Below are 26716 nucleotides of genomic sequence, written 5' to 3' on the forward strand. Positions count from 1 at the left end.
CCTTTTGCGATTTTCACTGAGATTCTCAAAGATGGTTTAGGTATACCACCTGATGTTATAACGGACCAACAGTTAGTCCATTAAGTGGCGGAACATTAAGTTGCTGATTGAAGAAAAAGTTTTGAATCACCTTCCATCCGCCATATGTTTGACCTTTCAAAGTAGTTTCGAGTTTTAGAGACTTTCCATGAGCCTAACATTATCAGAGACATGCACATGGGTAAGGGCTTCATTTATTTTGAAGCACCATGTACAACAACATGTGAATCTAAAGTGCGCGCGATTATTGACTTTGAATAATTCGTGTTTCTGTGACGTGAATAACACATTTGGAGCGCTTCATTCATGAATTCTAGTTCTTTGTTTAATCTTAACAGCAACTACAAATTCATGAAGAGGCTAAAACATATTCAACTTATTTGAGTCATTCATGATTAATCATCGTGTTTGATTTGGCATCAAGAGTCATCTCCCATTTTTCGTTGATTTCTGGTACTACAAGTGGTCTTGACATCAGAGGACGGGCACCACACCGAGTGGTCAAAATTGATTTCCCGACAGCCTTTGTGGCTTAATATCTCGAGTTTTTGAGCAGATAGAGACATTCTTCGGGTTCCTACTAAAAGTACTGAAAATATGAAGTACTTTGTTTTCTATTCATCTTTCCCCTAATGCATCCGAGTAGGTACTTGAGGTGCTCTGTGATGTCCTTGCTGCGCGTCAAGGACAGTACCGAGTTTTTCTCGTCTTGACTCCTTTAGGGGAAAGATGATTAGTTGAATAGTATCATGGATAAAGTACCTCGAAGTGTCATTGCCTTTAGTAGAAATCCAAATGAGTCACGTCAATCTGGCCGTGGTGGCGCTTTCGCTACCGTGCTATTATCCTGCCATCTAAATGCCCAGCTGAGAGGTACAAAAATTGGCCGGTCAAATTCAACGAGGCCAACAAGGCAGTGGACTTGGACAAGAACTCCTCCAAGTTGAGGTTTTCGAGAAAGCAAGCTCAAGAAATATGATACTTTTGCTTGCTCTATTTTCTTCAGGCGAACTCTCATGCGTAACTCAGTACAAAAACCCAAGAATCACTTTTTAAAGGCATAAAGTGGTGTATGTCTGATGCCGAAGCAAGTCAAAACAAATTTCATCATCCCCTGACCACACTGAATGAATTACAATTCTAATTTCCTTCCACATTGTCCTGAATTTGGCTTTGAAACAAGCGCCTTTGAAAAAAAATACCCTTTGGAACGGTGGTAGATGGCGATAATTTCTTAAACTCATGACACCAAGCAACGAAAAAAAGGAGATTGATTGACCTCGACTACAAAAAGGCAAGTACACAGTTTGTCGATTTATTCCATTGCAGGATCCAAAGTGCCTTCATATGCAACTATCGAGAGCATTGGTTTACCATCCGTCGCATCGGGAACCAATGGTTCAATCTTAATTCCCTCCTTACCGGTCCAGAACTCGTGTCAGACACCTATCTTTCATTGTTTCTTGCTCAATTGCAGCAGGTAACCTACGAAGCGAACAAATATTCTCATGATGACTTAAATCTACGTACAATCATTTTCAATGGCAGGAGGGTTACACAATCTACATTGTAACTGGTCCACTCCAAGACTGTCCAGCTGATTCTGTTCTTCGTCTGTGTCGGGCAACCCAATTGGAACGACCCAAACTGATCACGGAACAACGACAAACTCAATCTGGCCAACAATCTGGTTCCAGGCGAGATCCGAGAACCATGCAAAGCCCTCAGCAACCTCCTGAATCCCCTCAGGTAAATATCCGAAAAATAAAAAAATATTAAAAAAAAAAAAAGTTTTTTTTGAACCTTTAAGTTGGAGTTGACTTTAATTAGAAATGCCAAGGCATTCTTGATTTGACGGGGCGGCGTTTCACGGGTAGAATTGAAGCGTATGAAACGAAAAGTTGATATGGGATCTCAACTTTGCCAAGACCTATGCCATGGTAAATCATGGCTGTTTAGTTAACAAGCACCATGAGATTGAGATCCAAACTAGGCTCTCCATTGGTTAGGAAGTTTTATTTGTGGTAAGCACCAACTAGTTTAGGGTTACTCAATGACATGTACAGTGTAATGTCCAGTCGGGTGTTCCTCAGGGCTCCATTTTAGTTCCTCTCCTTTTCATAATTTTCATTGTCTCAGTTAAAAAGCTAAGTATTACGGCAAGTATCTCTTATGCTGATGATACAAAACTAGTGCATGCTAGTAGGAACGGTCAATATTCCGGAAGTCAGGTAACAAAACAAATATGTCACAAACACCTGTCCTTGCCTTTCCTTATGATATTCGTGGCTTAAAGGGTTTGAGCGAAACATATGTTATCTTTACTGGGTATGCATGTAGTATGTATTTTAGAAATGCGTTAATTTTACACTCTTTGGATTGAAGTACAAAGGGTGTCACGCCTTTCTTAAAGGCATGCATGAGTAGTGGAGGCAGACTTGACCTCATAGGGCAACGTCTTCCACGTCCGAACTGCTTTGTAGACGAAGTTCTTTCTGTGGTTGGCATTGGAATGGAGAGTTTCGAAGGGACGGTCGCCTCTCGACCAACCAAGTAAGTTCCCCCTCCGAATTACGAACTTTAAATTGATCCGACTAAGAAGGAATGCAGTCGAGTAGATCTAGGTTGCATTCCCTTAGAATTTCTTGCACAAGAACTTGATTGACCGACAGGAGGCCGGTCTTTGTCACCAAGTTCTCAACTGAGGTCTTGTCCCGGCTTAGAAATACATAATCAGGTTGAAAGAAACTTGAAAAGCCTTGCCATCTGGTCAGATCTCGAGTCGATCTTCTCAAGAGGCACATCACCGTATTCACCTATTGTATAGCCAAATTGGCTTTGTGATGACTGATGAGACTGAAAATACAAATGGGGAAGATTGAGCTTTCCCGCCGTCCTTTACAATTCCTGAAAAACGACTTCGCCAAATGTTGAAGAATCTGAACAGAACTTTTACGTTGGGGCAAGAAAGTCAAAACCTTCCAGGACCATTGGTCGCCCAAAATAGTAGCCTTTGGAAATTTATTTTTATCCATTTCAATTCCAAGGGAGCTTTGATCATTTTTGCCTACTTCAAGGTTTTTGCTCCCACCATGTCCGAAGATGATGAACTTCAAAGAGCGATGGCATTATCCATGGACCAATTTGGGGCTGCCGGAGGAGAACCCAGGAGAAGGTACAGATAGATCCACTTATAAATACGTACAGAGGTGTCTTAAAGCGGCCAATTCCAATTCATAATTGGAACAAATATTTTACCAAACCTGGCATGATTTGGTGGGAACTCATTCCCAGGCATAGGTTAGAAACCCGTAAAATAAAAATTAAGTAAAAAAAAAAACATTGAGCCAATCCGAATTCTCTATCTGACAGTCCTCTAAGATTCCACTTCAAGAAGAAATGCTATGGTTGGAACAAAACGCAAAGCCAAATCAGTTTTCGGAAGGTGGTTTTCATCAATTTTATATTACTGCGCACATCCTCCAAGCTGAGCATTTTGAACATTCATTTAACCAATATACATTTCAATGCTCTCGATTTTCGAGCAACATCAAAACCACTATAATTGTGTTTTGGCCCATCCTCAACAATGTACAAAAGAATGGAAGAATGATTGGTTACTTATTTTCCCCTTTATACGTAAGTGAGGAGGATGAGCTTCAGCTTGCCCTGCAACTCAGCCAATCGTTGGTGGGGCCAGAACGAGGCCTCTCTGACCCTAGCACGCCCATGGATTTCCCCACCCAGGAAAGTTCCCTGACGGACCAATCGTTCGTCATGAGCGAAGAAGACGATATCCAAAGAGCCATACAGATGAGTTTGGAGAAAAAACAAGAGGACCTGACATTCTCAGGAGGTAAGTGGATGCAGCCAAAACAAACTACAGCTACCACCACGCACATCACTTGCCACGCAAGGACCCCAAATGGGATCTCAGAAGGAATTGGGATTTGTAGACACTTCACAATTCCCGACACTTCCAAAATTGATGGGCCTGGACCTGAAATATGTTACCTATCTTGTCGGGCAATCAATTTGGCTTTGTTTTGTTAGGCTAATCTCAGTTTAGAGGCAGTGCCCTAAAAATAGTGACTAGACCAGTGCCTTGACCATTATGGAACTAGGCAAGAAAATAGCAGTTGCAAAAAGTAAACAAAATTCATTGAATATGCACTTTAAATACCACTTGGACAATTCCATAGATTAGCTCTTTGATCCTGGGCAATCAATGTCTAATTCAATGTCACTAATTTTACTCTAGAACAAGATGTCAAGAATTCATTGTTTGCTTGGAGTTCAGCTTCAAGAGCTTTTAACAGGGGTTCAAAAACTCAAAGCGCTCAACCATAGCAATCAGATTACTCCTTTCTGATGCACTTGTTATGGCAAAAAAAACAAACATGTTTCGATTTGGCTTTTTCAACCATATCACTCGAAAATTACCTATTGACCCATTTGTCTGTGTCCATTTCCAAGCAGCAGGCAAAAAACACCCGTTGTTGAGAGAAAGGAGTATGGCCTTTTGGCCTTACGCCAAAATTCGTGTGTACACTCGTGCATTGTCCTGTGTTCTGAATTGACTAATTTCAGCACCTAAATCCAACCCCACCAAAAAAGAGACACACATCGCCAAGAGTCGAGCGAACCAATCCAAAGAAACCCCAAAATCCTCGCAACAGGAACAAATGGTACGTGTTTCCATGGTTTGATTAAGGTTATTAATTTTCAGGTTTCTTTGTTATGGCTTGACGCTTGGTTTTGCGAATTATTCCATTGTTGGAAGAAATTGGCCAAAAAGTTGTGAATTTGCCCAGTACTTTTCTCAATTGATGAAGTTCCAGGAAACTGTACAAAGTAATACCTCTTAAAGATCAAGAGGAGCATGGTATCTTTATGATTCGCTTTATCCATTATCTTTGCACTTGTTGAAAGGAGATCCTTTTCTACACCTTCCTCTTTTCAGTATTCTTCACCCAGCTCCAGGTTCAGCAGTTCCAGCTATCGGAGTGCCAGTGCTGCCAGCTCCGCCAGATCCAGTGGTGAGCCGCCTCGAATGGCCACTTTGGCGTCTCTGAAGAAAGAGGATTCCCCACCCTCGCACCGGCCTTCTGCCGCCACGTTTGCCAATGATTCTTTGACCAGGTCTAGGTATGCCAATCCCAGCTTACCATCCACCTACACCCCTCCCTCCCGATTTGTGGGACGCGGTTCGGCTGCCCCTTCTACGTACACGCCTTCCTCGAGGTACTCAGAGTCCTTGATGGAACAGAGCGGTCAAAGGCTGGGTGGTGTCCGCCCAACTGGGGCAATCAGTGGGGCCTATCGAGGAATCCGCCAATCCACTCCAGACAAGGATGAGGTCCGGCAACGTCGTCTGGCGTTTTTGGATAAGATGGAGCGAGAAAAACAAAACCAGCCGGACATTCCTTGAAACTTTTCAATGTGAATCCGTAACACTCCTGGCTACCGTCCAAGACATACATTTTAACAAGAAGAAAAAGAAAGCCATCTAGAGATTATTAATGAATAATGAATGAGTAATGACCTTTGTGCATGTTGCTGAAATGAAATTCATAGTTATAAATTGGTTCGATTTATGAGAAAACAATCAGAGTAAGGCTCATCTATCTATCTATCTATGGCTTGGTACAATAGTATAACCGTTCCTTCCTTCTGTCATTGTGGAGACTCTCATACTTTTTAGCCTCATTTAGACTTGATGCATGGGCCTATAATTTTACCCTCTTGGACCTATCCCCGTTGGTACAAATTTCTCCAAGTTGAAGGATTTGCGTCAAGTCCAACAGAGCCGAACCCTCGAAACCATGTACGACATCAAATCTGGTTTCACTTGTATCACGAGGATTGTCAAAGAAACAACCAGCTCGAAAGAAACTGCAATGTTGTGTTGGATTGAAATCAAATTCGAGACATGAATGTTCCGAGTGTTTGACTAGTGTTGCGGACTTTGAGCTCCAGGTAGCCCATAATTCCTCGGCGAAGATTTGTGTGAAGAACCACATAAGTGGCCGGCATTACAATCGAAGTCACCAAAGGGGGGAGGATGTAGCAAAGAAGATACAAGGCTTGATTGCTTGGCATCTCCAGATTCTGAGTCCGCGGCACGGCCATAAACACCACTTCCGGGAAGAAGCTGCAAATCGCCACGGTTGTCACGAAATAGGTGGGTTTCAAGAAATAAAAGGGTTTCCCGAACGCTTTGCTCTTACCAAACCGAAACAAGTACACTCCCGAGCATAGATTGAATAAAAGCATGTAGATCACGAGCAATCCCACAATGCTCTTAATTCGTCCAAATACGGGTCGATCATCGGGCTCTAACTCCTCCGGTGACAATCCCATACAGACAAGGTAATGAAAACCGTGGTGATCGCTCAAGTAGTAGCAATAAAGGGCGACCATAACCGACGTGAACGAACACCAGACGTTGATCCACACACTGATAAAACTGTCATTGGTTCTACCTACGTTCCGCCAAACGAGGGCGTAAAGCAGTCGGACGATGAAGTTGTGATGGGCGAGCAGGAGAGAAGCGAACGAATGGATGATCTTGGTCAAGCCTTGAGTGTCACACAATGCCCTTGGGAGGGGTCCGAACACAAATCGGGCCAGGTTTAGGTTCAAAGGGACCAGGTTGAAGACCAGCTGTACGTGACAGATCTTGGAGAGGATCTCCTGAACTAGAGTGCGGCTGTGGTTATCGCGAATGGCCGTGATTAGAGCCAAGATGAGAAAATTGCCGAGAGATTGAATAAGCAAATATGAGGCCACCATAACGAAATAATGTGGAACGGATCCAAAAAGGCCACCATGAATATCAACTGAAGGAGTGTTCATGTCTGCGGATTGACGTGAAGTGGTCAAAAATTGGATCGACCAGCAATTTACGATCAATTGACCATCGATTTTCCTGTTCATCTCGTGATTGAGGATGGTAATATCAAGCGAGAGTAATTGAGGTCTCTCAAATCCCTTTGATAGTGGGGGCATTCGGTTATTTTCTGTGAATTGTGATGCAGGCTTCTGGTCTAAACTCAAACTCGTATTCACTTGCAGCTTAGGAGGCATACCCACGGCTTCATCAGAACTGAAGGATTCATTCCCTTATTTGATGAAAATAGGGTGATGTTTCCCATTAAATAACATTCAAGCAAATAAATGAAAAAAAGTACAAGGTCCGAATAAAGTACAAATCAAGAATAAAGGAGTTACTGAGGCGAATATTTTGTTGCTCTGTGGTGGTTTGGAAAAAGCACCTTGAACTGGAGAAGATTCGGATCCAAATTTCTGGACCACCAACACGAACAGCCTGGACCATTCCATCTGAGAACCAGAATACATCTCAGAACAAAGAATACTGTCGAGATGGGAGAAATTGCCCCTCAACTACTCATCAATTTATGTCCTATTTTTCTCATCTTGTAAGATCCCGAAAAGTGTTAAAACTTTTAACTTATGCAAAATTCTGGACGCTTTTTTTAAGCACAGTAATTTAGAAAAAAAACAAGTTTCAAGGCTTTGTCAATCAAATTGATCACTCTCTTTAGCTTGTTGATTGACGTCAAGTTTAACATAACGAAGGCATTCAGTAATCAACATTCTAACATTCTAAGAGTCCACGGACCGCGCTATCGAAAATGGCTGCAGGTTCGGCCATTTAAGCCGATAAATTAACAACTCATTTTGTACTTTAAATACCACGAAGAAGCTTTGACTTGGCTAGAGGGGGATCGAACCAAGGAAGGCACAATGAATGTATAAGCATATGCTCTACCAATACACTACGCATACGGCTACTAGTCATTTGACTATGTCGTTGGAACGATTTGTTCTTTATTTGGTATCTTAATAAAAATCGACGGACGAATTTCGAAGGTAGCTCGTTCATACCCAATTGATAGTGCTTTTATTTTGTTTGTTTTGGGAAATCTCACGTTACGTACAATTCTTGGAAAACTGACCGCGTCAAAGTATTTGCACTAAAGCTGTCTCTGTGTCTGAACAATTATTGGGATTAGAATACCTTTGAATCCAGTCCACTGATCAAAATGAAGCTTGTCTTGGTAGGATCGTAGAGGCATTCCTTCTGTTTTAGAGTCTGGAAATGAATGAACACGCCAAAGAGGACCGAAGAAGCTGAAACAGGATGAGCTGCAAAGTTTCAGATATATCTGGTTTCTAGCTTTCACGTGAACGTCACGACCTCTTGTTATCTCTCTTAGATACATTTCTCCCTCTGCTATCAGTCCTGAATATCAATCCTTGTACAAAAAAACTGCAGTCATGGAAAGTCTCATATGGGAAATTTGCTCATACTGCACGTGCTGAGAGTCCTTATTTCAAGGCCAATCGGTGATTGCATTCCACAAAAGCTTGAACTCAAATGTTTTCTTTATTTGCCTTGCGCCTCATGCACCCTTCGACAACTGACGTAATTTGGCGCAAATTTCCACTTGGCAAAAGAACGGCTTTATCATTATCATTCATCATGGTAGATCGCTCAGTAATTTCGACCGTGAATCCCGTTTATGTCATGACTTTTCATGTGACCAAATGAGCCCAATATTTTGCCCAGACTGGCCAGTGTGAGTTCTTTAAAAAGAGATGATCAGAATTCATGATAGGGTGCTCCGTTTTAGCTTGCCTCTCTTGCTCAGCTAAAAGAGTTGAAAAAAGATTGAAGTTCAGTTTCAAAGATCCTTTTTTTAGATGGGATGTTTTGGGAGTTAAGCAGCTATGGAAATGGAACATTAGTGCTGTGTCCACAAAGCACATTTCCAGACCAATGATGTAACTGCAATTGCAATAACAATTGCGTAATTGTTAATGCAATTAATCCTTTTTGCAAACAAAGTGAACGAGGACTAGGGTCAATCGTAGTCATCGAAGAGGCTTAACGTGCGCTTTGCGAGCAACTTCAAAGCATTGCGAATCCAGCTTAGGTAGACAATGAAGTCTAACTCTCTTCTTATAGTCCATTTAATTGAGCGGAGGCAGCGCCCTCTGCTTCGTCTAGGCGCGGACAAACAAACGTAAAAAAGAGAGAACACGCTCTAGGATGGAAAATTTTATCAAGGGATTAATAGATGAACTATTTATTGCTCAAGTATTGTGACAAAATGCAAAATCCAATAACTCATCTACGAGATCCTTCAAATACTCTAGGGGTAAAACTCTGAACGAGTATGACATGTGAATATTAACTAAACAGGAAGTTGAATGCTGCGAGGTTGATAGCGCAATAGAAGTTTTGCAATCATCATTCCTAACAAAATAGTAGTAAGAAAATCACAATTTCACAACTTTGTTATGACTAGCTTTAAAAACATCACTTTCTCTTGACTTACATTTAGTTTTTAGGACAATTTAATGGACAAGGATAATCACAAAAGATGGCTGACATGATTCAAGTATATGATATATTGCTCCTTTTTGATTTCAATTGGGAGGTCAAAGGTACATTTAATTTTAATTTTACAGAGTTTGAAAGGTCTCTCAAAAGAGTTGGTGGTGTGTTAATGGTGTTAGAATGCATCAGCAATAAATTATTCAATGAAAAATGCATTGTTCAAATCAGGCATCTTAGGACTTAATCTCGTGCTTTTACGTTTGTTTGTCCGCAAGTAGAGGATACAGAGGAGAATGAAAAGGGCTATTCGTTAGTCGATCAGATAATATTTTAATATGATGGGAATTCTATTCCCAGTGAGGGTAAGTCCTCGAAATAAAATCTTCTTTCTTTTCTGTCCTATACTTTCTCATTTTTCTCTCCACTAGCTCCCCTCCCTTGTGGATTTTCATCTCTAACGCAACATCTATCGAAAAACTGGTTAGGTTTTTATTTGAATCTATGTTTGCAAGTCTAACTGTTCAAAGCAATCCAATTTGAATTGTTTTCGATATTGCGTCAAATGTGGCTTTCTTCAAAAGCTATTCTTCAATAATTCACCGTTTTGAACGGTAGATGACGATGCCTTCATTCGTAACTCTGTGTAGACTACCATAGACTTTCATCAAAAATGCACAGGCTGAGTGACGCTATTTGTTCATCCAGTGGGTGCTAGCCTTCATCAGGCGTACTTTTGGGACTGGATGTTTCTAGTCCTCTTGTAATCCCCCAACCTCAAGATATCATTTGTACATTTTGCCTGCCAAACGCTGAGTAAACAAATGAGATCATTATTACCTTTAGCACTATCCCCAAATATGTGCAAAACTGCCCGTTCCCCTACAGGCAAATAGACTCTCATTGATGACGACCTTCTATGTCCGGTCAATAAAACGTTCCCTCAACTTGTATAAATTGAAATGCACATGCCCACAATCCGTCAGTCACAACAACCTTAAAATGGCTCTATCTAATCCAGTGTTCCTCTTGAGTGCTTCAATCTTCCTGACAATTGGTTCATGGTCAGACTCATGTCAAGCCCTGCCAGCTCAATGCCAAGATACCCTCCCTTGGGGTGAGAAATGCCCCACCGATGCGCCCAACACAGCCATCACATATCCCGATGAAGACCATTGCTCGCGGTACTGGGAGTGTTTCAATGGGTGTGCGCAGAACTTGCAATGTGGACAGAACTATCTCTACGATGCCATCCATGGTTGGTGCAATTATCCTCAGGATGTGAGTTTGGTGGCAACCCTTCTGTAATATCTAGTGGTTACTTACCATTGACCCTTTTTTGAATTTCAGGTAATCTGCGGTGATCGGGATTGTGACGGGCTTCCATGCAAGGAACCCCCGGTCACGGAGCATCCGAGTGATTTCACGTGCCCTCTATTAGACGGCTATTTTCCTGATCCTCTGAACTGCATCAAGTACTATCACTGCATGGGGGGCTTTCCCAATCATATTACGTGTCCAGTTTGTAAGTCATCCAAGTCTCGTGCATATTGTCAGACTAGCTAATCCTGTCTGTTTTTTTTTTTAAATTTAAGCAAGTATCACTGGACAACAAGAATATTATGATGCCCAAGCCATCGCTTGCGATTACCCAGAGAGAGTCCAATGTGGATCTAGGCCCATTTGCGATGCAAACGATGACAATTGTAATGGTAGCCCCGGATCAACCGTGTCACCATTGGGAGATTGCGACTTAGTGGGCTGTCCCAATGGATCAGGGCCGTATCCGAAAGGGCCCTGTGAGCGATGTTTCTGTCAATGCCAAGGTGATGACCTCGTTGGAGATGAGATCTGCTGTCCCATTGGATACCATTTCAATCCTGCCACTGACCAATGCAACCTGGCCAGCGCTAATCCTAATTGTTGAATAATTATTTCATACTTAAGTGACCTATTTTGAGCGGGAGATTAGAAGTACAATACTGTTTTATATATCCTGAGAAGATCGGGGCCCCTGAGGTTGAGGGTTGCTCGTGGATTGGATCTGATTTTACGAAAAGTCTCTTTTTTAAAACTCATATGATGGTTTCAAGTGTGTTTTTTACGTCTAACGTCTCCAACACACACGCTGGTCATGTGTAAGTCATGTGATGCATATCTATGAAGATCATATCTCAACCATGGTGATGAATAAAGCAATCATAGTAGAATAATTTACATCCGCATTGAGGGGATTTCGTACATCTACCAAAGCCTATCATAAGCAATAAGCATAACAGGTAAAATAACTATACATTTTTTCCACTAAAGGCTTAATGGTTAATAAAGGCTTAATCCAAGCTTAATGTTTAATAGATGTTTTCAGAATATATTTGAAAGCAACTGAAAACTGCCATTTTTGGAATGTTTCAAAACAGTGTTAACTAACAGGCAAAGCAAAGAGGTCACTTCTTTTAATCAATTTTACCTACAGAGCCAAATTAGTGTTAAACCTAACCTACTCTGCAATCCCCTATCCAATAGCCCCCTTACGCTGCACGAAATATGTTCTACGTTCTGCACTTCAGAGGCGCTTTGTCACTCAGCCTATACCAAAAAGAGGGCCGATTGGGCCAATTCCTTTTTATAGAATTGTAATGCGTTTGTGTTGTTTTTGGATAATTCTTTTAAAATCTTATTTATAATTCATGCCCCGGCTCACATAATGTCCGGAAAAGAAATTGCGTTCAAGGCAAGGCAAGAGCAGTATATTTAGCAATCTATCGTGCCTCTTCCCGTTTTGCTTCGCAAACTAAGCCTTTTCCCTGCCCTGGGCAAAAGTTTTAAGTAACGTGATCTGCTTAGACTCTTTCATTATTTTTCTCAGGACTTATTAAGCGCTATTGGACATTTATCATCAGATGTGTACTCCATTTTATCACTTGGCCATATAGTTTCGTTTTATGCTTCCAGACACGAATTTAACAAAACTAAGTCGAATGCTAATGACTCCAGAAAGTTTCATTTCCTCTTCCGCTTATCACCCTTTCCAAGCTTGCCATAAGCCAAAAGAAATTTGAATGTAAAGAAATGTACATTGAAATAGACGCACGGGCAATATGACGCAATATCCCTACGTTTTTTGAACGGCATAAAAAAGCTCAAAAGTACATCAGAAAATAAGTTCCTGAACTTACGCGGTCTTAGCAGGTAAAAGAGTGCAACAGCTACGCGTACATATATGGGCAACAAAATGTAAAAATCAGAACTACCAACGGCTTCATGGCACCTTAGCATCAAAGCTCGAGCCCCAATCATGAATGAGTGTGAACGTTGAAGTCTATGGATTGTTAAGTAAACTAAAATGCAAAGAGCTGAAAGATACATTTCGGTGAGTAATGCCGAACGCAACAAAATATTAGTCTCTTCAATCATTGTGAAATGTATTCCAAAGCATTTGATCAATAATGCACAATTAATAACGCACCATGGCGAAGCGTAGATCGATTCGAATTGGCCAACATATAACAGAATATCGTGATCATCGAGAATATTTTGTCCCAAAAAAATCTGTTGCACCTCCGGGCCTCAGGCATCCTGATTTTGTGCTACCAATGGCCTACTTATTATTGTCTGACTTGTTACTTTTCTGACCAAACTTACAATCAACGGCTCATTTGAGGTCATGCCCCGTGGAAATGCTTCAGTTGTGGTCTCAACACCCGATGCCATAAACCTATATCGATTAGTTTGGCCAACGAGACTTTACACTGTTCAAAGGTATCTATGGTTTGGCCCACAAAACAGATCAATCGTGATGCTGATGAGTTTCCTGTTTGGCGTTGGTTCTTTCTTGATACAAATTTTTGATCACCTTGGTCGACTCGATGGAGGGCCAACTGGCACACCGACGTTAATTAAAATTTATCTTCGTGTTACTTATTGTTTGGTAGACGGATAATAGCGTTGGCGTCCATTGGCCTACGCCTTCATTCTTTCACTGAGAAGGGGATGTTTGTCAAGAGACGATCAAGCATTGAGTGAGTTGCGGTTGCAATAGAAAATGACTTCGGTTTCTGGGCTGTCTCAAACCCCCAAAGTCTCTCAATAGCAATGGATTGTGTGTCAAAATATGGACCAAGTGTTTACCAACAGGCTTCCGCTTGCTCTTCCATTTATGGAAGGAAGATAATACTACCACTGCCTGCCGAGCGTATAATCAAATGTACTAATGCCATCCAACTGTCCATCCATAGTTCGTCCCGTCTGTCTTGAGGGCTCCTTCAGGTTTTGATTGCGAACGGCGTAATCGACTCGACTTAAACCGGAAATTTTCCGTTCCACCCTACCCTACGCGGATACCGTATGTATGTACCACGTTCGAGCCCGAAGCCTTCCTTCATTGAGATACGATCCTGGTGTCAATGGTGGATTCTGAATTCTTTTCTTGGCCTCTCCCATTCGTCATTCATCTGTAATGCTTGGTAACAATGGAGCTCTTAAACCCACTGAAACAATGACCATGGCCCAAACTCCCGTTACCCAAATCGAAATGCTCAAAACAACTGTTATGGGGGACATAATTGGTCCATTTCAATGGTTTCATTAAGGGCAGCTTCAAGTGTTGGCTCAAGAAAAGGTTTTTATTTCCTTAGGTGAGTGAGCGTTTGATAATGAACGAAGATAATCAATGTCTACCTAGCATTTCCAGGTTTTCCTCCTCAAGTGCGACGTTTATTCAAAACAAATAATAAATTCTAATTTTTTACTAAGGGTTGTAAACCACAACAACAGGCTAACTAGTATGCAAATTGGTCAAGTTTTTGTTACTGTTTTGAAAGTTGGTGGTAGGTATTAGGTAGACAAATTTTCGAAGTTATTTGTACTGCATTTGGAATTTCAGATTTCATTATCAGTGGAGCCGATATGCGTCTGGAACTTTTGTCCGGCTCGAAATAGTACTTATCACTACTGACCGATACCAGAGGAGAAACAATTGACCGTGACAGTTGGCAATACTGGTTGGGCCCCTGGCTATCTGATTGAATATGAACCTGAAGGAGCTGTCCTAAAATGATTTAGGACGGGCGTCGATTGAATCAGATAAAGCGAATTTAACAAGCAACTTCTAGCTTTCCGTTCAGTTCCTGTACTCAACTTGGTGACAGTTTAGGCTCAATCTGATACAAAGTATTCGTGCTTTAGAGTTTGTAAGACAAGATAATCCAGAACATTTCATTCAAATTATATTTCTATATTGAAGTTTTTGCATTTAACCCAAGCTCGTCACTGACCATATGATTGATGAGCGATTACTAATGAATTTGTCTACAAACTGACTTTGATTAATATACTTCATTTGGGCCGGGCGGGCAGACTGTATCAACTTCTTCTGAAATGTGATTGATTACAGTTTGCTAAAGTACATTGGTTTCAAATGCAGAAAACTTACCAATTGATATGCTGAAGAAAATATGGTAGTTCAATTGTACATGATGGGACGTTTCCCCTGCCTGACTTCCTCACACATTAAGAAAGGCTATTATTACAAATTCACCGCCCTCTGCGGCAATGCAAAGCTCAACTCTGGACCTGAATCTATTGAAGACCGTCTTCGGGAGATCGGCATCCACATTGGCCCACTCCTTATTCACCCAAGACTTCAGGGCGTCGATGTTAATGTAGTAGGTATTTAGCACAGGCCTTTTTCTACACAACGATCTATATCCAGAAGCCGAACTGGGTTCAAGATGGGGAGAGTTTGGGGGCTAAAACTCCTTGGACCAGAATCTCTCTGACCTTAGTTTTTGACTGATATAAGCTTGAGTGGCTTTGGAGGGATTGGCCGGTGCACCATCTACTTTCCTAACTAAGGATATATTTCTCTTTGATCAATAATGGTCCTCATGCCCATTCTGAAAGTGTCTGCAACGCTAAAAGCTAAATTCTATGTTGTTGCCTAACGGGTTACCCTGTGAGAACAGTCCTTATCATTATATAACGTTTATTTGCGACTCTTGGTTATGTCTTATCATTATGAAACGCCCGAAAGATGGCGCAGCCATCGATCTGCCATGGTACAAAATATCACTGTATCATAGATACTCTAGTTAGTAATGTTCATGTATGGCTCAGCTGCAGTAAAAAACGCAAAAAAACTCATTTTACCCCTCTTCCTATTCTCTTCAATGGTCATCCCTCTCGATGAACCCGTCATATTTCAGTTAGAGGCTTGATCTTGATTGTAACTCTGAACAAATTGACTGTTCAGCCACATCTTGAAAATGCTTCACCCATTTGGGCTCCAATAAGTTCAGCAGGTTTGCGAAAGCTCGAGCAGGTCCAAAGATGTTTTTCTAGGAACATTGAGGATATGAGAGAGCTCTCGTATTGGGAGAGGCTAGAAAGGTTGGGATTGTACAGTATTCCGAGAAGGTACGAAAGGTTGGGATTGTACAGTATTCCGAGAAGGTACGAAAGGTATCTGATATTGTACGTTTTCAAAAGCATTCATAAGCTTTGTCCCAACCCAGGTTTTAGGGTCAATTGTAGGGACCGCAGAGGCTTAACGTGTGTTTTGAGAGCACCTGCAAGCCCTCGGGAATGTAGGTTAGTAAGAACAATCAAGTCCACTTCTCTTCTTTCTCGGGCTCCTTCTGTTCAATTTGCTTTCTTCAAACATCCGATGGGAATATGTAGGTGTTGATCCAGTAATAGGATCTAAGTCAGACTTGAACAAGTTTTGGACCAAAATTCCATATCAACCCTGCATTCAAGATCCATCTTCGGGATTGATATTTCCAATAACAGAAGTGTTCTAAACAGATCGTTCAAAAAACTTTCTAATGGAGACGTTGGTTAAGATTACCAAATAACCCGCCCAAGTGATATTTTCGCTCCTACCCTAGTCCTTACGTAATTGGTCCGACTTCAAATCTTTGTTTGAAGGAAGCAAATGACAACACCATCTTGCGGTTGTTCAGATTTGATGACTTCGGGGGACTAGATTCCTATGACGGCTACTTTTTTAGCCACGAAAAAGGAACGATATGTAAAGTAAATCAAAAATTGAAATGTTTGAAAAGTGGCGGTGTACATCAAAGAATATCTAAAAGTTCATAAGCTAACATTCTAATTCGTCCGACGATCAATCCAGTACACAGAATGAACTTTTGGTCGAGTATAATCATCCCTTGAAACCATGCCAAATTACACTTACGAGTGCCTACGAAGTACTTTACGAGTGCCAGCTATAGACCTTCCAACCAAATGACATCCGTCTAACCAAACGCACCTTGGAGCCAGATCGTCAATTTCTCAAGCCCCACTCCTCAACAAATAACCGCCCTTGACCATAAAAACGCGTCTTTACATCCTGGAAACAGTTAGTTGGTTGGTTTGACCTCTTTGCACCCTGCGCATGTTCTTGATGTTCTGAACCAACTTATCACCCGAGACAGTAGTTGGACGGGCAACACCCCAAATCCTGACGCCAGTGTGCGCGTATGTACGCAACTTGAACGACCCGATAGCGACAGGTTCTGAACGGATTCACTTCCGATTACCTCTGCGACCATTTTCAGGTTTGTCCAGAGATAAACGAAATGCATTGTGTCACGTCGAGCGTCCTCTGAGTGGTTTTTGAGGGCTTCTCAAATTTAGATGGCATAGGTTTTTGAAAAAGAAACCCTAGATGGTTGGTGGGAAGGGGCAAGGTGGTGGACGTAATGAGTTTTGTAGATTTAAGGTTCTTTTTTCCTTGTCCAAAGAACTTTGTTTCAATTGGAGAATGCGATCAGGTCTTCAATATACTGAGCAATGAAAAGGTCAGATCCCTGTTTGGCGGGAAAAGCGATATTCACTGGGGAGGATAACTTTTTTGAGACCCCTCTTGTTTGAGTCGGTTGTCAAGCAAGTCAGAGCGTGTCTGTGTCTTCACTGATGATTCTAGTGACCCTGACATGACCTTCCGTTCTTTCAGGGGAATCTGGCTCAGGGTCGCCAAAGCAATTACGATCCAAAAATCGTGATGGTCACTCCCAGTGAACACTTCCTCCTTTGGCCAAGATTTAGACAAGGGAGCAACCCTTGATTTCATTCACCCAACACAGAATCAAACCAATGGGTGTGTTCCTACTGGTTTGTGCGATAGTCATGTACTCTGAAGTTGGGGTTGGACTTATTACTTACAGGGGAAAAAAACAACACATCTCTCAACGATGAATGTGGAGCAATGACGCCGACATGTGCTTTGGCAATTGCAAGATCTCTTGCAACAATACAAGATAATCATTGGTTCGTTCGAACGTGGTTCATTTTGAATTGCCATGAACTCTTCAAATACAACCTGCCTTTTGTGTTATAGCTAAATTATAAAGTTTATTCACTAATGCTTAGAACAGTAAGAGCTCGAAAACATTATCAAGTCATTCAAGTTCATTATATCTTTACATTACAAGTTGGGCTTACCAGAAGTGATAAAAGAAACAACTTTCTTCAAGAAAACTTACACGTCTTTTAACAATCTCATCTCTTGGGTTTTACTTACTTCTGACTGAAATTGACGCTTCTAAACGTACCTCTTTCATCGAAAGGCATGGTAAATCAACAATTACCAATATGAATTGAAAAACATCAGTTTACGTCTAGCTTTCTCAATCTTTGTTACTAACACATAGACAGTACAATTTATTTGATCAGTTTGAAATCGAGCTGACTGAGAAAATGGCAAATAGACTGACCGAATACATATCGCTCAGCGGTCATTTTTATTCGGAAACATCGATATACTTTTGCCGCTGTTTGAGCCAATATCTTCGACGTTATTACTTCGTGGTCGCTAGCTTATTACGAAATCAGGCCAAGCTTGCGGTGCCATTCTTAACTTCCCCCTGGTTTTGATTCTTGGATCTAGCAACAAGCCTACCCATCCTTCTAATGTCTGCAGTATAGCAAAGTACCTCGATACACGTGAACTTTCGCAATAAGTAATCTTCAATGACCGTATTCTCTTCTTGGGCGCTATTGAAAAGCTTGACCAATCGGATATACCTGAGTATAACGACAACCCGCCGAAATAGACGTCGAAGAATGCCTTACAAAAGAGTCTCCATTCAAAGTCTAGATATCCTCTGAACCATCATCCATGGCGGAACTTCAGACAAGGTTTTTAGCGTATCTCTCCCTCTCTTCGGTGTGCTGTTTCGACCATACGCATTCCCATACGCAAGCACAGCTAGTAGACTCACATAGATTGCGTATGAAGTATGTGTGTTGGCGTACGCTGGCTTTGCCGTGGTATGTAGCACCCATATGTCGACCAACCCTGTGCCTTGACAGCATGCGTAGGCACATGTGGATGTGTGTGCATATGTGTACACTTGCACCAAGCTCCCAAAGAAACGAGGGGAGGTCTGATCCCTTCTAGTACGTCCGTTGCGTCCGTCCTCACCCCAACGTGAACAGTAATTTCAGGATTTTCGTTGCGTCTTGGTCGGGGCGGCTTCCTTCGTTCGTTCGTTCGTCAGGAGTCGGTGCCTTGCTCTCATCATCAGGAGCATCCAACAACCAACAGCCAACATCCGAATCATCCTGATCCACCCATTTCGGTTTTGTCGTTAGTCGGCCCGAGTTACTGCAATGGTTAAGGCCTGACAAAGTTTGGGTGATCAAGCAATTTTTAACAACACAACCCAAACAAGCGTCTGTGATCGATCAGCCTTCAGTCAACAATTGTTCCCTTAGTGAGAAGTCAATCAAGTCATAGTGGATCAAACGCATTCAGCTAGGTGAGAAAATGAGAAACTTTGTTCTTTGTCAACTATTTGTTATTAGTGCACGGACACAGGCATGCATGTTTCTGGTTGACAAACCACTTCGACCTTCGTCGGTTTTTCAACGGCCAGCCGCAATTGCCTTCCTTTAATCACCTCTTACTTTCTGCATTATTAAGCTTGGACTTATTCTACCATTGATTGTGCAACAATGTCATGGCTATGACCGACTTTGAAGGGCTCGTTTCCTAATAAGATGATGAAAGCAAAAAGGCTTAACATAAGTACCCCCCCCCCTCTAGATTCAATGACAAACCCAAAATGAACTGAAAGGCAAATAACTTTTGACAGGTTGTGAATGCTCAAAGATAACCAGTGCTCCCCCTCAAAGTACAAAGTCGACCAGGATTTCAAGTTCACATTTAATTTTTACAAAGCGAGCTTGAATGACCTGATGAATTACCATTTACATACTTGGTGTGGCTTAATTTGATGTTTGGAAGGATTTCGATTGAAGCCTTTTCAACTACTTCTTGCACTATGAACGCCCAATAGACCTTAAACTCGTTTCTCTTTTGAATGCGATATCGTTTGAACAGAGTAGTCTTGCAGTTCTTATATTACAAACCTTTTGGAATTGTATCATTTTTGACTTGGAAAATTGGTTAGCACTCGTAATCTGATTTAAATGATCAAGCCACGAAAAGGATGAAAAAATGTTGTTTTCAGTCAAGGTTAAGAGGCATTGCTCAGTATCCAATACTGAAACAGGTTCCAGAGAAGGTTGAAGAAAAGGTTTCTTTTTTAAAAAAGAACTGCAAGGTTGGATTTGCCCCAATTTAGAATTGCACTTATTTAACCTAGAATATTTTGAACGGGACATTCTCGAAGAAGGACAGCTGACTCGCATGAAATCTGCATGTCAAAAGCCATTGGCAATCACAAACATGTAAACGGTGTTCACCTTGACCAGTACATAACATTATGAATGAATGGCTCTGAGTAACCACAAATAATGTATATGGTGGCATTCATTTCGCCATTCACCCTGCTCAACCAAAGAAGGGGCGATCATTTCCCTTTGGACACGTTCATGTCGTTCCATCAATATCGCTCTTGTCAGATTTGCCCTCAGATCGTAGTTTTCAATGACCAGAGCACAGTTTCAAAGAGCCTTTTTAGTCTGTAACTCATCTACGAAACTGGTCAAGTTGTTCGGGAATATCCAATATTCTTAAACATGTCCTTGGCAGAATGATCATCATGCCAGATGCAATCAACTGTAAATGGATTGATTGAGACAAGCATCAAATTCAATCCTCCATACAGTTTATGGAGCCAAGCAACGAACTTGTCCCCGGGATACAGAAGTTCGAACCACTTCCAAGGCATCAACCGCAGTTTAGCAGCCACCTTCATGTGTACGTACTGTGTTATTATATGTACAGCACAACCAACCTGGAGTGCCAATCTAGATACTACGTACGGATGCACCATCATCATCGAGAACCGGCACCACAGATAATGGAAGAATCAAAACCATCGAGTCGTTAATTTGTGACTCGCTTCCGTATCTGAATTCGGAACCCGTACAGTTCTCAGGCCAAATATGAGACTACAGTGCCAAATGATGATGATGCTCTTCAATTCAAGAGAGAGGAGGGAACGGTTAAGGATAAAAATCCATCGCCATCATGGCAACCAATTTGGTCTCCCAATTAGCTGCCCGATTTTCTGCGCCAATGCATAAACTGTAACAAGACGCAAGTGTCAATTCATGGCGATGTGCATTTGTCCAGGGAATAATAATACTCCAGTCATTGGCCCAAAAAAGTTGCTTGACATCTGATTTGCCGTGGATAGGGCCGTTGTTCATACTTTATACGCGAGCACATTGGAGCAGAAGAGGAACTGCTCTTAAGCAGGAAGTGAGCAAAACCGTGAATGGTTGCCATATCTGAATATATAGGTATCTCTGGTGGCCTCAAGCATCTTGACTGGCCAGCTGCTGAGGAGCACGAAAGACATAGGAATGTGCTCGGCCATCAGAGTTCATGCCTCATTTTATTGAAAAACGTTCATTGTCCATCGACCCCAGAACGGGATCGAAATCCTCGGAGTGTTTATCACACCCTGTTCTTCGCTGGGCTCCCAGGAATAAAGCCATGGTTGAGCATGAAGCGAATGAGTTTTGGAGTCTTTTTCCTCCGAATTGCCCCAATTTATGGAACATTTATGGCTTACAAGGAAGATTGCAGCTTGCGTGAACAGTTAGACGCATTTGAGAAGTTCGTGATAATTATGGCCTAGAACTTGTTGACATGACAGATCCTCAATCTGTACTTGTTCATTCAAAGAAGCCAAGCTTCCTTATGGTCTTCCACGAGAAGGGCGAGGCCCAAACTGGTTACTAAGTAATTGGAGCAAAGTTTAAAATGTAAACGGAGTGGATTAGCCTTCAATGGTAGAGCCATTATGATGGGAAGTGGTTACTCATTATACGAGAACCTAGAACATACTGATAATTCTTACTACTGGGCGAATAAAGATGGCCAGTCATCTCTCTCTATGAGATCAGTGATTAAATATCGAGGTCATTCCGCTCTTCTTTTAAGACCCAAATTGGGGCATTCAAAGGTGAAAGATTTATCTTGGCTCTATGGACGAGCTCAGTCGTCCTTGACGGAGTGGTTGAGAGGCTGACTGAGATGATGATAAGAGGAGCGTGGTTCAAAATCCAAGGAGGAAATGTGGCTTCAACTGAAGAAGTTTTGTAGTCTGGCCCTCGAAACAACGCCAAATAAGCACAGGGATGTTGTTGTTGATGATCATGATCATGTTCTCTTCTTCTTCGTCTTTTGCCAAGACCAAATTCAGAAACGTGCAGCATTGCAACTCAGCCTCTAAATCATGATCAATTGTTGAGGGACCACATACTGAGTGCGTTTCTTCATTTGCATGCTGTGGCCCAAAAGAATTTCCAATTTTCCTCGAGATACAAGGATATTTGGCTCTTTTCCACCATTCACATGATAGAAACTCGAGTTAAAGGATTTGATGAAGGAAATCGTGGTGTTTTTTGGCTGGTAACAATTTATTTCTATTCCAGATTGTAACCATGGCGTCCAAAGTCCTGGTCATTGGCCTAGCTGTGAGCCTGGCTGGCCAAATTCAAGCCTTCGGTCCTCCTGCTGAAGCTTCTGGTACCGGTTGTGCACTGATTGTCTCTGGACCTCCGCGATCATCCAGCTTTGATGGAGCCGCTCAAGCCTTTGGTGCCCCAGGTACTCCCTACAACCCGGCCACCACTTGTATCACCTACGAGGCGGTGAATGCAGCTTTTGAAAGCGCCAAGAATGCCGAAAACTACCGACAAAAGCCCGGCAAGTTCTCTTCCGCTGATGTGGGTGCTTTGGGCACCGTCATTCACGAGACCAGCAGATACCTGGCCAAGCAGTATGGCTTGTCCAAGGATGCGGTGGCCAATGGGCTTCCTCTGATTGACACCACCAAGACCAATGTTGAGAATTACTGCCCGCCCTTCCTCATGACGCCCAAGTGTAAGGTGGAGCGATATCGTACCATTGAGGGCTTGTGCAACAACTTAAACATGCCTCATTGGGGTGCATCCATGCACGGGCATCACAGATTCTTGCCTCCGGATTATGCTGACGGAATCAGTGCTCCTCGTGTGTCGGTCACAGGCTACCCTCTACCTTCGGCCCGTTTGGTGTCCACTAACGTTCACATCGGAGATGAGCCCCATGATCATGCTGTCACTCTCATTTTGGTCGCTTGGGGTCAGTACATTGACCACGATATCACACTCTCTGCTGAGGTCAAGGATCCCGTTACCAAGAAGACCCCTCGTTGTTGTGATGGCAGCACTCATAAGAATTGCCTGCCCATTGAAATCCCTGATTATGATCCCTTCTACCGCCAATACAACCAAAAGTGCATGAATTTCGTTCGATCCCACCCTGGTCTTCGATTTAACTGTCGACTTGGACCTCTGGAGAGCTTCAATCTGATCACGTCGTACCTGGATGCTGGCACCACCTACTCCAACTCTTTGGAAAAACTCCACGAACTCCGATCTTTTGAAGGTGGCGAGCTTAAGATGTTGCCCCTCTTTGAAGAGAAGTTCCGAATGAAGCACTTGCTGCCCTTGAAGTTAGAAGAGCCCGATGAGGGTTGCATCCGTCCCAGTGAGGAAGTCTACTGTTTCTTGTCCGGTGATCCACGCGTCAATGAGCAAACTGTTTTGGCTATGCTTCACACCGTCTTTGCTCGCGAGCACAACCGTATCGCCAAGGAGCTCTCCAAGGTTAATCCTCATTGGAGTGACGAGACTCTTTTCCAAGAGGTCAAGCTGATTATTGGCGCCATTCAACAACACATAACCTTTAACGAATTCTTGCCCATGGTTCTGGGCCGAGAGGTTATGGAGAAACACAACCTAATGCTCTTGAAAGATGGATACATGGACGGCTATGACGCCAATATCAACCCCTCAGTGGCCACTGGTTTCACCAGCGCTGCTTTCCGATTTGGACATTCACTCCTTCCCTCAGAAATCGAAAGATGGAGCAAGACTCATCGTTATGTCGGTTCCCAACACCTCAGCGGCATGTTGCTTCAGCCTTACGATCTTTATAAGGAAGGTTGGGCTGATGCCTACCTCATGGGCATGACCAATCAAGTGGCCCAGGCTTTGGACGACTCCATCACTCCTGAGGTTCAAAACCATTTGTTCCAAGAGCCCGGCAAGAAGTGGGGACTCGATTTGGCTGCCCTCAATATCCAAAGAGGTCGCGATCATGGAATTCCCTCCTACAACAAGTACCGTGAGTGGTGCAACCTTCCGGTCATCAAGCGCTTTGACGATCTCTTGGGATATATGTCCAATAAGACTGTGGCCGCCTATGCTCGCACCTATTCCAGTCCCGATGACATTGACTTGTGGTCAGCTGGTATCTCCGAGATCTCGTTGCCTGGATCAATGGTCGGACCCACTTTTGCCTGCATCATTGGCAAGCAGTTCCACAATTTCAAGTTTGGTGACCGTTTCTGGTTCGAAAATGGAGGTTGGCCAAGCAGCTTTACCCTCGAGCAACTCAACGAAATCCGCAAGGTCAAGTTGTCCCGCATGTTATGCGACAACGGTGACGACATCGATAGTGTCCAGGTTTATGCCATGGTCTTGCCCGACCACGAGATCAACCCCCGCGTGCCCTGCAAGAGTGGCATCCTCCGCAGCATCGACTTCTCCAAGTGGAAAGACGCTTCGTACCACGCTCAACCAGGATTCTTCCAGGGTTAGAAGGTGACCCCATTGCTCAAGGGTGATTGAATCCCTGATTGGCTTGCTCCAAAATTGTTATCGCCACCCAAGTACCCGAAACAGTGTCTCTAGGCTCAGGTTTAGACTCCGCAGTCAACTCTCTCATTCCTAGATTGCCTCCCACTTATTACAAACCCCCTCCGTTCACTTAATTGTTTCTTCGACATGACCGGTGTACGTCTACTTGTATACCACTACGTTATTTGTGTAAGACTATTTATTGTTATTTTTAAGTCCATGACGCGGTCACACGACCATATAGCCGATCATTCTTGCAAATTATCATGAAGAAAGATAACTGAATCCTCAAGACTAAAAAACCTTTTCAAAACTATGAATCCTTCTCTAACCGTATTCTATACATTCCATGCCATGGAAAAAACCACTTCTTCTTGAAATAAACCGTTGTTTCCTTCATATTGCTTTTGTGCGTGTTTCATTGTTTAAAGTAATGCAGAGGGCCTCAATCAAGGGGACATGACAAAATTTTATGTTCAATTAATGATCCGTTTGTTCAAGCCCTTGTCGGAATAGCCAGATTGATTTTAATTCCATGTAAATCGTGAAGTCCGTTTCAGTGGTTAATTGCTAGACACGGTGATTATAACTTTTGATTAAGTGTTTGCTCAAATGCCAAGACTTCTAGTTGCTATTTTATTTGCTTGGCAATTTCTTTAAGGTATAACCGGAGCATTAAACCGTCAAATTTGATGCAAAATATGACATTTGAAGGGTAATATCTGAGCGTCTACTCAATAGATTTTTATTTACTTTCAATTGAAAACTTATCGACGGATGCTCCAAACATCTATTATTTGCGTTTTCAAAAATATTATCTTCTAAAAGATTTTCAGTGGATTAATATGTTTGTCAGAGTTGCTTTTAATGATGCATTGCTTATCAAAGTTGGTCCCTGTGTCCTTTGAACAATGAAAAATGCAACTAGAAGTCTTGCCATTTGACCAAAATCTTTTTACGTGAAGTGGGTACCTTCGTGTAAACTGAATGGATTTTCCATTGCTGAAATATTGATAGATTTTTATTATGACATTTACTAGTTACTGGTAAAAAACAATTGTCATTTAAATGATGCTTAAATAATGTTTTTTTTTTTTTAATTTTACAGGCAACGTGTGGACCCCTCCCCTTGGGTATTTTATACCCAAAAGTACAAAATGATCAATTCTTAATTCAGTTGATATGGTACATTATCCAACACTGTCTTGTGGCTCGAAAATACGAATATCCAGGAATATCTTGCTCAAAACCCGTCCAATAATGATTTGAAAGTTCCTAACAGATGAACCTGACGTCCTCAGAAGTGAAATGAACAACGAACGTGCATAAAACGAACATTTGACTTCATTGTTTGAAAAGTGGACATTCGCAGAGACTTGACGGGGCTCTCAAAATGTACGTTAAGCCTCTTCGATCTCTCCTATTGACGCTTGAAACAGGGACGAAACTCCTGAATGTTTTTTTTTGGTTAAACATACAAAAGCAGAAACTTTTTGCACCTTCCTCTCCAAATCGAGAACCTCGCCTAAGATCCCTATAGCTCGTGGAGTCTCTCAATTGAAAGGCCACGGCAAAGTAACTCGTTGCTCCCTAGTTTCTCCAGCCCAATATACAATACACAGATACGTACGATAGACTCTTCCATTTGTTGGACAGCACCTGTAGCTAATTGGAAGCAATAGTTGAGTGAAAATTCTTCGAACTTTCGAAGAGTATTGAAAGGATGTGCCCAAACAATGCTTGGAACAAAGCGCAATGTAGACATAAATTCAATTTAGATCTGTAATGCTTTCTCAAAACACGTCAAAAACATCGTACTTGATGGAGCAAAGTAAAACGTACTTTAATTATTTGTTCAATGTGATTGCAATTCCCACTGATTTGATTCAATCAATGTGCTCGGAAGGAACCCATGCTAACTAGGAGGAAGGACATCATGGACTTCAAGAAACCCTACAAGTTTGAACTTCATGATCTTCTCAAACACCTTCGCAGTGTTCGAGGACAGAGTTTTGGCATTGAAAGGCCGTATATGAGACCATGACGAAATGATAATCAATTAGCCACCACCTACAGTACAATACACTAAGCTTTGAATTGCTTGGGCACAACCTCCTTCCGAGCGCTCGAGGTTACGAATTTTGATTAGGGTCTGACCAGAAACAGCTGAAGTTTTCAAACCGGGCCAACTTGAAA

The 26716-nt window shown here is 42.2% G+C and overlaps 3 protein-coding genes across 3 annotated transcripts in view; all 3 read left to right on the top strand.

The window, feature by feature from the left end:
• Nucleotides 1-5674, top strand: part of LOC131877564 (ataxin-3-like) — a gene marked incomplete in the record, with an annotated part of 9227 nt that extends 3553 nt beyond the window's left edge. The window contains 6 exon segments of the mRNA XM_059223267.1: nt 1369-1519; nt 1588-1788; nt 3117-3214; nt 3684-3895; nt 4630-4727; nt 5003-5674. Coding sequence (XP_059079250.1) covers nt 1369-1519; nt 1588-1788; nt 3117-3214; nt 3684-3895; nt 4630-4727; nt 5003-5470 — 1228 coding nt within the window.
• Nucleotides 5675-10359: 4685 nt separating this feature from the next.
• LOC131878191 (uncharacterized) lies at nt 10360-11623 on the top strand. The gene is made up of 3 exons (XM_059224104.1): nt 10360-10687; nt 10757-10931; nt 11002-11623. Exons 1-3 carry the CDS (start codon nt 10409-10411, stop codon nt 11331-11333), a joined length of 786 nt encoding a protein of 261 aa, XP_059080087.1. The 5' UTR covers nt 10360-10408; the 3' UTR covers nt 11334-11623.
• A 7221-nt stretch (nt 11624-18844) lies between these two features.
• LOC131878376 (peroxidase-like) lies at nt 18845-24919 on the top strand. Its single transcript, XM_059224326.1, has 2 exons — nt 18845-19173; nt 22268-24919. The coding sequence occupies exon 2, from the start codon at nt 22277-22279 to the stop codon at nt 24479-24481; it is 2205 nt and encodes a 734-aa protein (XP_059080309.1). The 5' UTR covers nt 18845-19173; nt 22268-22276; the 3' UTR covers nt 24482-24919.
• Nucleotides 24920-26716: the final 1797 nt, after the last annotated feature.

This window comes from Tigriopus californicus, chromosome 3 (genome assembly GCF_007210705.1).
Source record: "Tigriopus californicus strain San Diego chromosome 3, Tcal_SD_v2.1, whole genome shotgun sequence".
In the NCBI taxonomy this organism is placed as follows: Eukaryota; Metazoa; Arthropoda; class Copepoda; order Harpacticoida; family Harpacticidae; genus Tigriopus; species Tigriopus californicus.